The sequence below is a fragment of the Micrasema longulum genome, unplaced genomic scaffold (genome assembly GCF_059751315.1).
Source record: "Micrasema longulum isolate JH-2025_06_02 unplaced genomic scaffold, ASM5975131v1 h1tg001201l, whole genome shotgun sequence".
Classification (NCBI taxonomy): domain Eukaryota; kingdom Metazoa; phylum Arthropoda; class Insecta; order Trichoptera; family Brachycentridae; genus Micrasema; species Micrasema longulum.
Window position 1 is genome coordinate 19,193 of NW_028278388.1, and position 11,243 is coordinate 30,435.

An 11,243-nucleotide genomic window follows, 5' to 3' on the forward strand; every position below is an offset into this window, starting at 1 on the left:
CATTGGGGAAAAAAAATGGTAAATAAACATAAATATAACAAAGATTTCACTTACGGAAAATATATTTTTGCTACAATTTTTGATTAGGGTAATTTTAATAATGTGGTAGTAATTTTATAATTTAAAACAAATCAAAAATAAGTGTGAAATAGAGTGAAGATTTTATTTTATTTAAATTAAATTGAAAATGCAACCATAAGGAATATGTTAAAATTGCTAATTTATAATTTTACATAATTACCAATCTACATGTAAATTTTACTGTTAATTTTTTATTAAATTTGAACAAAAGCATTGTGAACAACTTACCAATTTGTGGTCGAATTGGGAGGAAGTTGTTAACTAATTCATTGATTTGTGATAAGTGCTTGAGTGGTGTGCAAACAAAAATTCTATTAATAATATTGATATTTTGTATGATATAGCATTAATAGCAGCCCCCGTGGTGTAAAGGGTGAGACTTTTGATGTATTGAGGGTTCCATCTTTGATTTCCGGTGCGATCACAAAAAATAAACCAAGCTCGGGTGTCTTCTTCTTATCAGACCGTTGCTCTCCACTGCTGGGTATAGGCCACTTCCAAATTTTACCATGTTTTTCTGTTCTGGGCACTCTGTTTCCATCCATTGCCCGCAAGTTCGACGATGTCGTCAGTCCATCTTCTCTGTGGTCTCCCTACTTTCCTTTTACTTTCGTAGGGTCTCCAGTTTAGTATTCTGGGGGTCCACGTATCGACTTTTTGTCTTGCCAAATTACCCGCCCACTGCCATTTTTGTCTTTCCACTCTTTCTGCGATACCAGTCACTTTTGTACACTTCTACACTTCTAGCAGCCTGGGTGTACTGTGGGGTAATTCACCACTTTTATTGGGCCTCCTGGCCTGCTGTGGTGTAAAAAAAAAAAAAAAAACTTTATTCTCTAAGCAATCAATAGCTGCCCATGTGGTAATGAAACACCCCAAGATTTTCCTAATTATTTGTTGATGCGTTGAACTCTTTTCAGCTTAGAGCTAATGTAGCCAGTAGACGTGGGTAAGACCCTGTCATCGAGAGGATACGTATCACTTAATTTACATCACCAAAGTGACCGTATCTTTTAAGTAGTTCAATTGAACGAATGTATCTTTTGCACATTCAGCTCATTTAGGTCATCATATCTCCGCATCTTTCGCATCATCATATCATTTGTGTCTTCATATCTTTCGTGTCTTTCATGTCTCTAGTTCATTTTGTTATTTTGTTCGCTTAAGCCGAATGCGTACGAGCGGTGAATGAAACAATACAGGTGCCAGGGACCGTGAAATATTAGAGCCTATAATTGGGTCTTCTACCCTGTTGTTATGCAAAAAATAAATGCAATTAATTATTTCCATATTTTTTTTAATGGCTGTTTGCTTTTTTAATAAAATCATTTATCTGTGTCATTGGAAATATCAGTCTATGTAGATATAATATTCAAACAAATAAATACTAAATAAAAAATGTGTAAATAAAACACCGATAATAATACGCCAAACTAGCGCAGTTTTACTAGTTTTGCGCATTACTCTGAGGATATAACCAATGACGAAAAGTTTTTTTTAAATTCATTGAATTAATTCATTAGGATTGGTTTGAAGTTTCCGCCTTAATATAAAACCATAGATCGATGTGGTGTGTCTATGGATCTAATGTCAAAATAGTGTGTTTGTGTGGTGTGGCCAAATGCGCGTGTGTATCTGTATAATCTCAGGGTGCGTTTGTGTTTGTCTAGTAAAGTGACAAGTGGCGAAGTACAAACAAAATAATACGAAAGGGAGTGAATTCAGTGAATAGCAATATTGCCGGTTCCACTTTTCAGTCCATAAATATATTAAAAGTAGCACGAAAAATATCGTATTGTGTACAAATCGATCAATTATGTTTAAAATGTTGGTAAACAACCTGCAAGTTATCGGTTTTCTGTGTATCCTAAAGGCTCTCGATGTTGCATGCGCCGGTTGCATACAGTTAGACGAATATACATTTGACAAAATGATAAACAAATTTGAAGCATCCTTGGTCAATTTCGATGTGGCTTTTCCTTATGGTGATCAGTATGAAGCTTTCGGAAACATCGCTAAAGAGGCTAAACACTATGATAACCTCTTAGTAGCAGAAGTAGGGATTAAAGATTATGGTGAAAGAGATAATGAAGCCTTGGCCAAACGATATAACGTGCTTAAAGAAGATTATCCTGTCACTAAATTGTTTCTGCGCGGTAAGGCTGAACCGATTACATTGATGGAAAAACCTTTAACTGAAAAAGCCCTGCGCACACTTGTAAAAGAACATGCCGGAATTCATCTAAGTTTACCAGGATGTATCCCAGTCTTAGATTTATTAGCCATCAAGTTCGCCAAAGCTAAAGACTCCGAAAGGCCGGAACTATTAACGGAAGCAGAAAAGGCCTTAGCTGGCTTCAAGAATCAGGTATGAACAGATTTTTTTGTGCAAATGTTGTGACTGATTTTGTTGAGTAGATGTAGATCTTGATATGTAGATATAAGACATACATTATACTGTGTAGTAAAAGGTCTATACTTAATAACAGAACCACTCAAGTGATTCTGGATTTTGGCTTAGTAAAGAAAAAAAAATGTTATTACTATCATTTGAGCCTACGTTTTTTAAAAATGACTGATAAAAATTATACAATGTTTGATTACACAGTGTGTCAAGTGGCCACTTAAACCAGCCAATGACAGGTCATAAGCCCTGTAAATGCCTAGACTTCCATATTCCCTTCTCAAAAAAAAATTCCCTCTCTGTTGAAATAAATTTAGATAAAAATTATAATTAATTTGCTCTATTTTCTTTTCAGGATGCAATAACGGGTAAATTTTACTACCAAATAATGAAAAAAGCAATAGAAAAGGGGAATGACTTTGTATCAAATGAGACAGAAAGATTGTACAAGTTACTAGAAGGTAAATTATCTGAAGAAAAGAAAAAAGAAATACGTTTGAAATTGAACATTCTCAAAAGTTTTGATGGAGATGCTAAACATTCTAAAAAGGAGGAACTGTAAAAGACATTAACATTTCATCCTCTCGGTTTAAAATAATGCATACTTGTTAAACCATTCCAGTATTACTGTGAAACTTATTGTATTGAATTTAAAAACATATTTTTTATATAATTTGTTCAATAGGCTGCTAGATCAGATATTGTCTTCGTACTGTATGTAATATAGTAAATATATATCGACTTTAATTTTTTAAATGATGATAAATCAGTGAAGGTATTTTCAAATTAAAATATGTAGAACAATATATTATGTACCTAATTTGTAAGAAGTTCTCTCATCTCAAGTATCAAAAATGAAGTTTCCATAACATTTGCTAGTCATGCATCACATTTTTATTTTGGAGACTTGTGCAACACATTAGATTGACACACGGGAGAAACTGACTACATATCCCTAAATTGACACATATTTTTTTTAATTTTCGATTTTGGATCTATTTTTTACTATATTTGTAGTTAACTATTAGAATAAAATTAGAACCTCAGATCTAGAGTCTGCAACACACATCACCACATAACCATAAAACATATTTTAATAATCTTTTCAGTATAAAATGTATATTTATTTTTATTGTTAACTTGTTTTGATTTTTTTATATAAGAACTATCCATGAACTAGGATAATAGAATGTGTGGAAAAAAACATTTGTATGTTTTGAAATAAATTGTGAAATAAAAGACGGGTTGGTTTTATTTGGGTATTGTTTATAATATGAACTATAGGAATGTTTATAAAATACATACATAATTCAAATGTAGAATAAAACAAGTATGCAACCATGAAGGCTTTGTTAACCTATATGTAAAAAAAAATGCAATGTAAAAATATCTAGGAATTACAAAAGTGATATTTTATTCGGTTACGATTTAAAACATAAAAATAATTACGCTACTAATTGTAAAAACATTTTAATGGTGGCACATATTATTATATAGTTCAACATGACAACATCAACATGTTATATTAATCAGTTTTGTAAACAAAGTATTCTAAGGCACTTATGAAAATTTAAATCAACTCTATTAATTTAGTGGTCTTTGAATCAGAATATTATACATTTTAAAAGACAGCGCAAGGCTAGTCCATATACACACACAAAATAAAGATAAAAAAGTTAATACTATAAATATTAACTAACTTCAATGAAATTCCATTGGAGTAAAAAAATATTATTTCCATGTATAAAATAGGATTTTCACAAGTACCTATGATCTTTTGCCACAATACATTTGTCTATTATTTTATAGCTTAGGACTTGTTAAAGAGGCACATTGAGTACAATTTGGTGTCAAAACATTTTGGAAATTACTTTACAGAGAAAACAGTGGTTTTTCTAAACATTTTTGTCTACTTTCCACCGTATCTCATTTTATAAAAATGCACCATATATATTTTCATCCTTTAAAATATTTTTTTATAAAACTGTTTTGTGTTGACTGTATTGCGCAAGTTAAAAATATTAGTTACATAAAATTATGACCAGTTGAAAAAAAAATAGATTGCATATGAATCTCTGACTTTTGCAGTTATTACTCATGGTATTGTTAATCAGAGATATAAAAAAAAAGATATCACCTTGTGTGTGTTAATTTTTAAAATATAAATATCACGAGAATTTGAAAAAGTTTAAACTAGATGCCATTTAACGTAAAACAAGTTTTAACGTAAACAATGTTACGATGGTCTGGCGATGTGGAATGAATGGATGATGAAAGAATGGTAAAACAAATATATATGGCGAGAATGAATGGTAACATAGGACGTAGACGACCAAGAAACATGTGGTATGGTCAGATAAATCAAAATCCCAAGTCTGATACAACCGAATGGCACGTATGACAAGATGTATGAATGTGGAAGGAACTAGGAATGTATGTCAGGATAGACATGTGGCAGTCCATCCTCTCTGCCTAAAGGGAAACAGGAAAATGGCGTGATAGTAGTAGCAGTACAAATATTTAGATATGGAAACATTGTTGATAAAGCACATATTTTATTACTACTGTTTGTGAATTGATAAGGCATAGGACTTTTCACTTTGGATAAAATTCATAAAATCAAAAGCTACATTTAATTTATTTATGAACCAAAGTGCAGATAGGTTTTTTAAGTAAATACATGCACATTTTATAACAAAATTATAGATAACATATTCTACTGAGAATTAAAAAAGTCATAGTTATAGAACCTTATATTTAAAAAAAAAAAACTAGAATACAAAATTTTTAGCAATGGATTAAAAATACTTGCGTTGATTGATTGTCGATGTAAATGAACACAAGAAAAACTAATTCAACGTATAGTTATGTTTTGAAACAATAGAGTGCCTGCACGTTTTTTTTATTTTCAAAGAAGCAAAACAAATACAATGGTAACAGTATTCATATTTTTTCCATGCGATGTCAGATAGATTTTCTACCAAGGTTTGAAACATGCATATTTTTAATTACTTGAAAACGAGAGGTTATGCGCCCTGTGAGACAAACAGCACGTAGGACGTTTTGGCGCCAAGCTTGTACGCAATGTTTATTAGAAGCGCAGTCGACGGTCATAATGCGCGACATCAAAATGACGTAATGCCAACTGCGAGCTGTTTTGTATGTGCTCATTTTTAAACCCGAAAATTATAAAAGATTAGAATTGTAAAAATTTGCTTTAAACATAAATATATATCTTTAACATAATTCACGACTTGTAAAAATACCCTATTGACGAAGACTTCAGAACATGTGGTTCATGGTTAATTCTTCATTTTTTCTCAAATTTATAACTTTTTTTAGAGTAAAAGAGAAAGATAATATTCTACTGATAGGGAAATATCACTTTTTTTATGACAATTTTAAAATAATAGGGGTCTATGAAATACTGTTAAGTAAAAAAAAATCTTGACTGCTTATTAGTAGCATAATTTTTTTTTTTAATATATAATTTTGAATTCCCGCAGAAACGGCCATTGCATTGGCCACGTCCCTAATGTCACAATTCATTTTTATTTTTAAAATTGTTTGAGACCGTAAAAAAAATTATAAAACATCGTCACGAATCTTGATGTCACAATAATTATCAAAGCCGACCATGTCACGTTTCTCTACGAACATATTTTTTTTATAATTTATTTTTTAAAGTTATGCATGAAAACATTTCTCCACAATATCCACCTTGATTTTGAAAACACAACTAATTTTTCCAAATCCATTTAATGTATTTGTAGTATGTCATATTTCCCTACTGGGGTTTATAAATATAAATTTGTAAAATGTATCAATCATATTACGGTTTCCGTATTATATATACAGTTAGAAATGTTTAAGTTTTGTTTCGGGTTTATTGCTGTGCATAACAGGTTTGCGCGCAACAGACAGAATATTGCCAGGACCTTAGGTTATAGATGCTTTGAAATTAAATCAAGAACATGCATAAACTGAGGCATTGACAAACACTGTATCGCATGCTCGAGCATGCATTGCAAATAAGAATATTGCTTTATGAGTAAATTGTAGCATCTTATCAGAGTATGAAATAAAAAGCTATAAAACCATATTAATGTAGTGATATTGTGGTGACGTAAGATAATGTAAAAAAAAATAATTTAAAAAAAATTGTGAAGAAAAATGAAACTGTCATTGATGATGAAAAGATTGTTGAAGTGGTCAAGTTAAATATTCATTTTGTCAAACAATGTAAATGAATTACATAACTTAACATCACTAATACAAAGTTAGTGCTCCATATATGACTATACTAAAATTGTTACTCGAAAGAATAACCCAGCCTGTTTTCTATCACGTACAAAAATTAAGATCATTTTATGGATATCCGGAATTACACTGGACGAAGCAGCAGATATGGAGCTGTGGCCATATTTTACTCATGAGTAAAATACAGAAAAAATATAAATAAAAAAATGCAGTGTAAACATTTTCTAAAATAAATCCAAACTAATATTTCCGTAAATTAATTTTCCAGCAATCAGTCACATAGTGAGTAAAAAGTATTATGCATTATATGCAGAAGTATTAATATTTCAAATAAAATAAAATAAAACATTGATTTTTGCACCACGATTAGTTCCGAGTTGAACATACTAGTTTTGGTGCTATTTTTCCCTTATAGTTTCCAAAATTAGTTGATAAGTACTCTGAAATAAATATGGTTAAAACATACTACATGGTGATTTATTTTATTTGAGTTTAATAATGATCCACGGAATGCTACAAATTATCAACAATATTAAAATAGTATTATTTTACATCACAATATAGTATAATACGAGAAGTCTGATTTTCCATTTATTCAGATTTGACAGAAAGTTCGGTAAGTTTGAGAACAACTCCATCGGCATTTTCACGATCTTCATCCTGTTTTTCTAATTTCTCTTTTGTCTCACTGGTGTTTTTCTCATTCTCGATATTTTCCTTTTGGTAGGATTGCGAGTCTTCACTCTCCTCAGAGTCAGACAAGTCCTTGGAGGAATCGTGTTCGGAGTCGTTGGATTGGTTTAAGTCACTGCCGTTGTATAAACTGCATTTTGTTCGGACGATTTCCTGGGCCTCGGCAAATTTAGTTTTCCATAATGTAGCGTCTAAAAAATTTATCAATAAAAGCTTGAAACACAGTTTTTTAAAAACATCATTATGAAAATACCTATATCCATCTTGAAAATACTTCGGGTAAAGTGTTTATTTTAGCGGATTTTTTAAACATTCTGTAACTATGCAACATTGAAGATGATATTTTGTAATAATTATATTTTTTTGTATTGCTTTTTATTTTTATCACAGCAGGCATCAGAGCCTTATTATGTACAGCGGTAAAATTTTAGAGTAATAACCCAAGCCCATATGGAGAAACCCCATTCTATGATTATTGACCACCAAGTTAACTACAGATTACAACAATACAACGGGCCGTCCTGGTTGGGATGAAAATTTCAAGGGCAAACCAAAACCATCCATTACACGTTTGTTGTTAAACTAAAAACCAAACAAAAAAAATTGGAATGCCTTTTTCTATGCAATAGAGCTTAAGAGCTACTCTAGAGTATTATTACCCTGAGGGTAAAATACAGCACAGAAACCCAGGTTTGAGAAAAAAAAAACTATTATTTTCATCTCACCGGGAATTAACCCTAAACAAGTTTTAGATGATTGCTTTTGCATGAATTTTTTTATTGTTTGGCTGTATGTAAAACTATAACAAAAGTATAGTTTTGACCATGGAGGGAAAACCGATAGTAAAATTTGATATTGATTTTACACTACATAAAGCTAATAAATATTATTAAGAAATGCTGCAATTATTACTTACTGTACAAACACAGTGGAATGTGCACTATTTGGCGCGAATATTAAAGTAAGGAAGGTGCATAATTAATTTCGGATAAAGTTGAGCTCATTCTCATTCCGCAAGATTTGTCTTAAACATTGTTTTAGACTATCAATTGATAATTAAAGAAAAAATTGGGACAAATTTAGACTCGGTTGACTAACTGGTGTACATCCATTCTCTACATTGTAGGAGCCACTTGGGAGCTTGTTCAATTCCAGTATCTGTGAAGCAGTTTGATTGACCTTCGGCTAGCTGACACTAGATTGTATCAAACAAAATTTTACTTTATAGGCCTTGATAATGAATAAGACTGGATGAGGTGAGGTGAATAGGTTGAGTTTAACATACAAATTCTCATTACACAAGAGAGAGGGTTTAAAAACAATACTCACTTTCAACATTTCCAAATTTAATGGCAAGCAATTCCTGTTTAGCTGTCTCATCTGCAAAATCTCCATAGGTGGTCCAATTAAAGGCACGATCAGAATCAATATGAGGGTTGAGTTGAATATCGGCTGTGATAAAGTGATTCGCACATATCTTGAGAGTTTTATCTCTTCGCATCACGACGCGTACTGTGTTCTTAATTGTATGGCGCAGTAGCTTAACATCACCAGTACCACGCTCCTAGACACAAAGGGACAATATAATCTTAGCACAAAAAATGTTTCATTTTAGTTACGTTAGTTTACCAAATATTCGTTTACCTTCCACTCACGGTCGTCTTTATCGAAGCGGTAAAGCCTCGCTCTTATTTTGCACATGTCTTCTTCATCCTCTTCGTTCGTCGAAACCGTTACAAGCGGCAGCTTGACAATGGGCTCGAATTGAGGGTCGTGTTCGACATCTTCGACTCCATTTGTTTCGATATAACTCGATATTTTAAACTGAAAAACATACCGTTAATTCATTATTTTAACTACCTACCTTAGTAAATTATACACAGATGAAAGAACAGACGCGAATGAATGGCAGTTTGACATTTATACAAACAAATTAATAGTATACTCACAGTTTCCGACATTTTAGTTTATATCTTTAAAAATTAAAGCGATACAAATTTAGAAAGCGTTCGTTATTTTTCCACAATAATCTTAATGGTCAATGAAGACAAAAAAGCACAAATTACAAACAAAATCAACTTGCGCGTAAAAAGGATCTTTGCGCGTGCTTTTGCCTTGTGCGAAATTTAAATTTCAGTGAATTCATATTATTCATAATATGCGATGACCTCAACGTAACATAGACAATAACGAACGCAACCGAACTAGTACATGCTGTGGAGTATTCTGAAAAGTTCTTTTTTTCAAAAACTAACACGTCGTTTTCCGCAGTGGCAAGCAGAGAGGATAGAACGCTACACTACTCCGTATCTATAGATGTATTTTTCTTCCTCTGCATTCACACAAAATATTTTTCGTTTTTAGTGTTCATCATATTTTTATTATATAAAACATACCTCAGAGTAATAATGCGTAGATGGGCGCATTATTATTCTGAGAAACATACCCATTTTAGTGATTAGGAAACAAAAGTTCTTTAAAATGTTTCTTTCCATTTTCACTGTTTGATAGTCAGTGTTAGCTGTGTTTTGTGGATGCACAAAAATTAAACCTATTTTTGCTAACATTGGGTAATGAGGTAGAAATTTTTTGGTATTCCTATATAAATAAAATTTACAAGAAACTGAAGCATTATGTTTTTACATATTAAACGCCCAGGCTTTTACAATAAAAAACCGTTTACGAAATAAAAAAATGCCACAAAAAAAAGTGGCAGTAAGGCTTTTTACACAGTAAAGGTTACGAAATACAAAAATGTTATGAATAAAAAAATATAATAAGGACAAAAAATACATTAATAAAAGCATACAACCAAGTTGTTGAAGTAAGTGGTTCAATTCACGCATATATTTTAATATTTAAAAAAATAAAAAGAAATACATTGACCAATATAATAATTAAATAGTAAAGGATTAAGTCAGGAATATTTTTGCTGATTACTAATAATGTTGTACTTTACATTATAGCAGGCAAAATAACGAACATATCCAAAGATTGCTGAATTTGTTAACATTCAGATTATCCCGCACTAATGGAGGGAACTGGGAGCATGGTCTTAAATGAAATCCTAAAGTTTATTTCATTTACCAAGAAAGGACAATCTATAACATTAATCACAATATTATGTAGTGTAACAACATCAGGGTAGTATTTTGAACGCAAAAACATGCATAGAAAACACATTTTTAACGTGTATTTATATACTAAATATACACTAATATAGCGATCTCTTCGTACACAATTCTGTTAAGAATACCAGCCCAAGTAAATACTATGGATCTAGTTCAAAGAGAGAAATGCAAATATTCTAATAATAAACCATATGATATCTTAGAAAGGGATACCCATTTAATAATTAATGTATCATAATAACTTTCTTTGGACTGTCATCAAGTTATCTATATCTACATAACAAATAGGTGACCTAAAATTTGCAATGCGTATTCTAAGACCTCACCAGCAAGTTGAATAGAGTTGATCTTGTTAAAATATTTTGTGTCTCTGATGACAAAAACAAGAATTCGCATCGCCTTGTTTGAAATTATTTCACAGCTCTATGAAAATGAAAGTTTTCTATCAAATACGACACTAAGATCTACATTTGATTCAACCTGTGTTACAGAAGTATTATTTATATAATAGGTAGATACAATTGGAAAGTGCATGCGATTGAAAGACATGTGATAGCACTTATTAACATTCTGATATAATCTATTTAATTTTTGACTGTAATGTTTTATCAAATAATCCGCAAAAAAAGGTATTAAAAGTTTTCAAATATCAGTGCAACATCGTTTATAAATAC

General features: G+C 31.3%; 2 protein-coding genes across 2 annotated transcripts; one reads left to right on the plus strand and one right to left on the minus strand.

Moving 5' to 3' along the window:
- The first annotated feature begins 443 nt into the window (after positions 1 to 443).
- Positions 444 to 3,724, plus strand: wbl (endoplasmic reticulum protein 29-like protein wbl). Its single transcript, XM_088234105.1, has 2 exons — positions 444 to 2,449; positions 2,841 to 3,724. The coding sequence occupies exons 1-2, from the start codon at positions 1,898 to 1,900 to the stop codon at positions 3,045 to 3,047; spliced, it is 759 nt and encodes a 252-aa protein (XP_088090231.1). The 5' UTR covers positions 444 to 1,897; the 3' UTR covers positions 3,048 to 3,724.
- Positions 3,725 to 3,734: 10 nt separating this feature from the next.
- Positions 3,735 to 9,644, minus strand: LOC148276547 (ran-specific GTPase-activating protein-like). The gene is made up of 4 exons (XM_088234106.1): positions 9,388 to 9,644; positions 9,083 to 9,262; positions 8,768 to 9,002; positions 3,735 to 7,629 (listed from the first exon to the last, which is right to left on the minus strand). The coding sequence occupies exons 1-4, from the start codon at positions 9,397 to 9,399 to the stop codon at positions 7,337 to 7,339; spliced, it is 720 nt and encodes a 239-aa protein (XP_088090232.1). The 5' UTR covers positions 9,400 to 9,644; the 3' UTR covers positions 3,735 to 7,336.
- Positions 9,645 to 11,243: the final 1,599 nt, after the last annotated feature.

Bases quoted from the DNA above. Each gene is read 5' to 3' on its own strand.
- wbl (XM_088234105.1), top strand. From the start codon at position 1,898: ATGTTTAAAATGTTGGTAAACAACCTGCAAGTTATCGGTTTTCTGTGT. The intron at 2,450-2,840 runs GTATGAACAGAT...TTTTCTTTTCAG, and splicing joins TAGCTGGCTTCAAGAATCAG to GATGCAATAACGGGTAAATT.
- LOC148276547 (XM_088234106.1), bottom strand. The intron at 9,003-9,082 runs GTAAACGAATAT...CTTTGTGTCTAG, and splicing joins AAGACGACCGTGAGTGGAAG to GAGCGTGGTACTGGTGATGT. The intron at 7,630-8,767 runs GTGAGTATTGTT...TAAATTTTTTAG, and splicing joins TAAATTTGGAAATGTTGAAA to ACGCTACATTATGGAAAACT.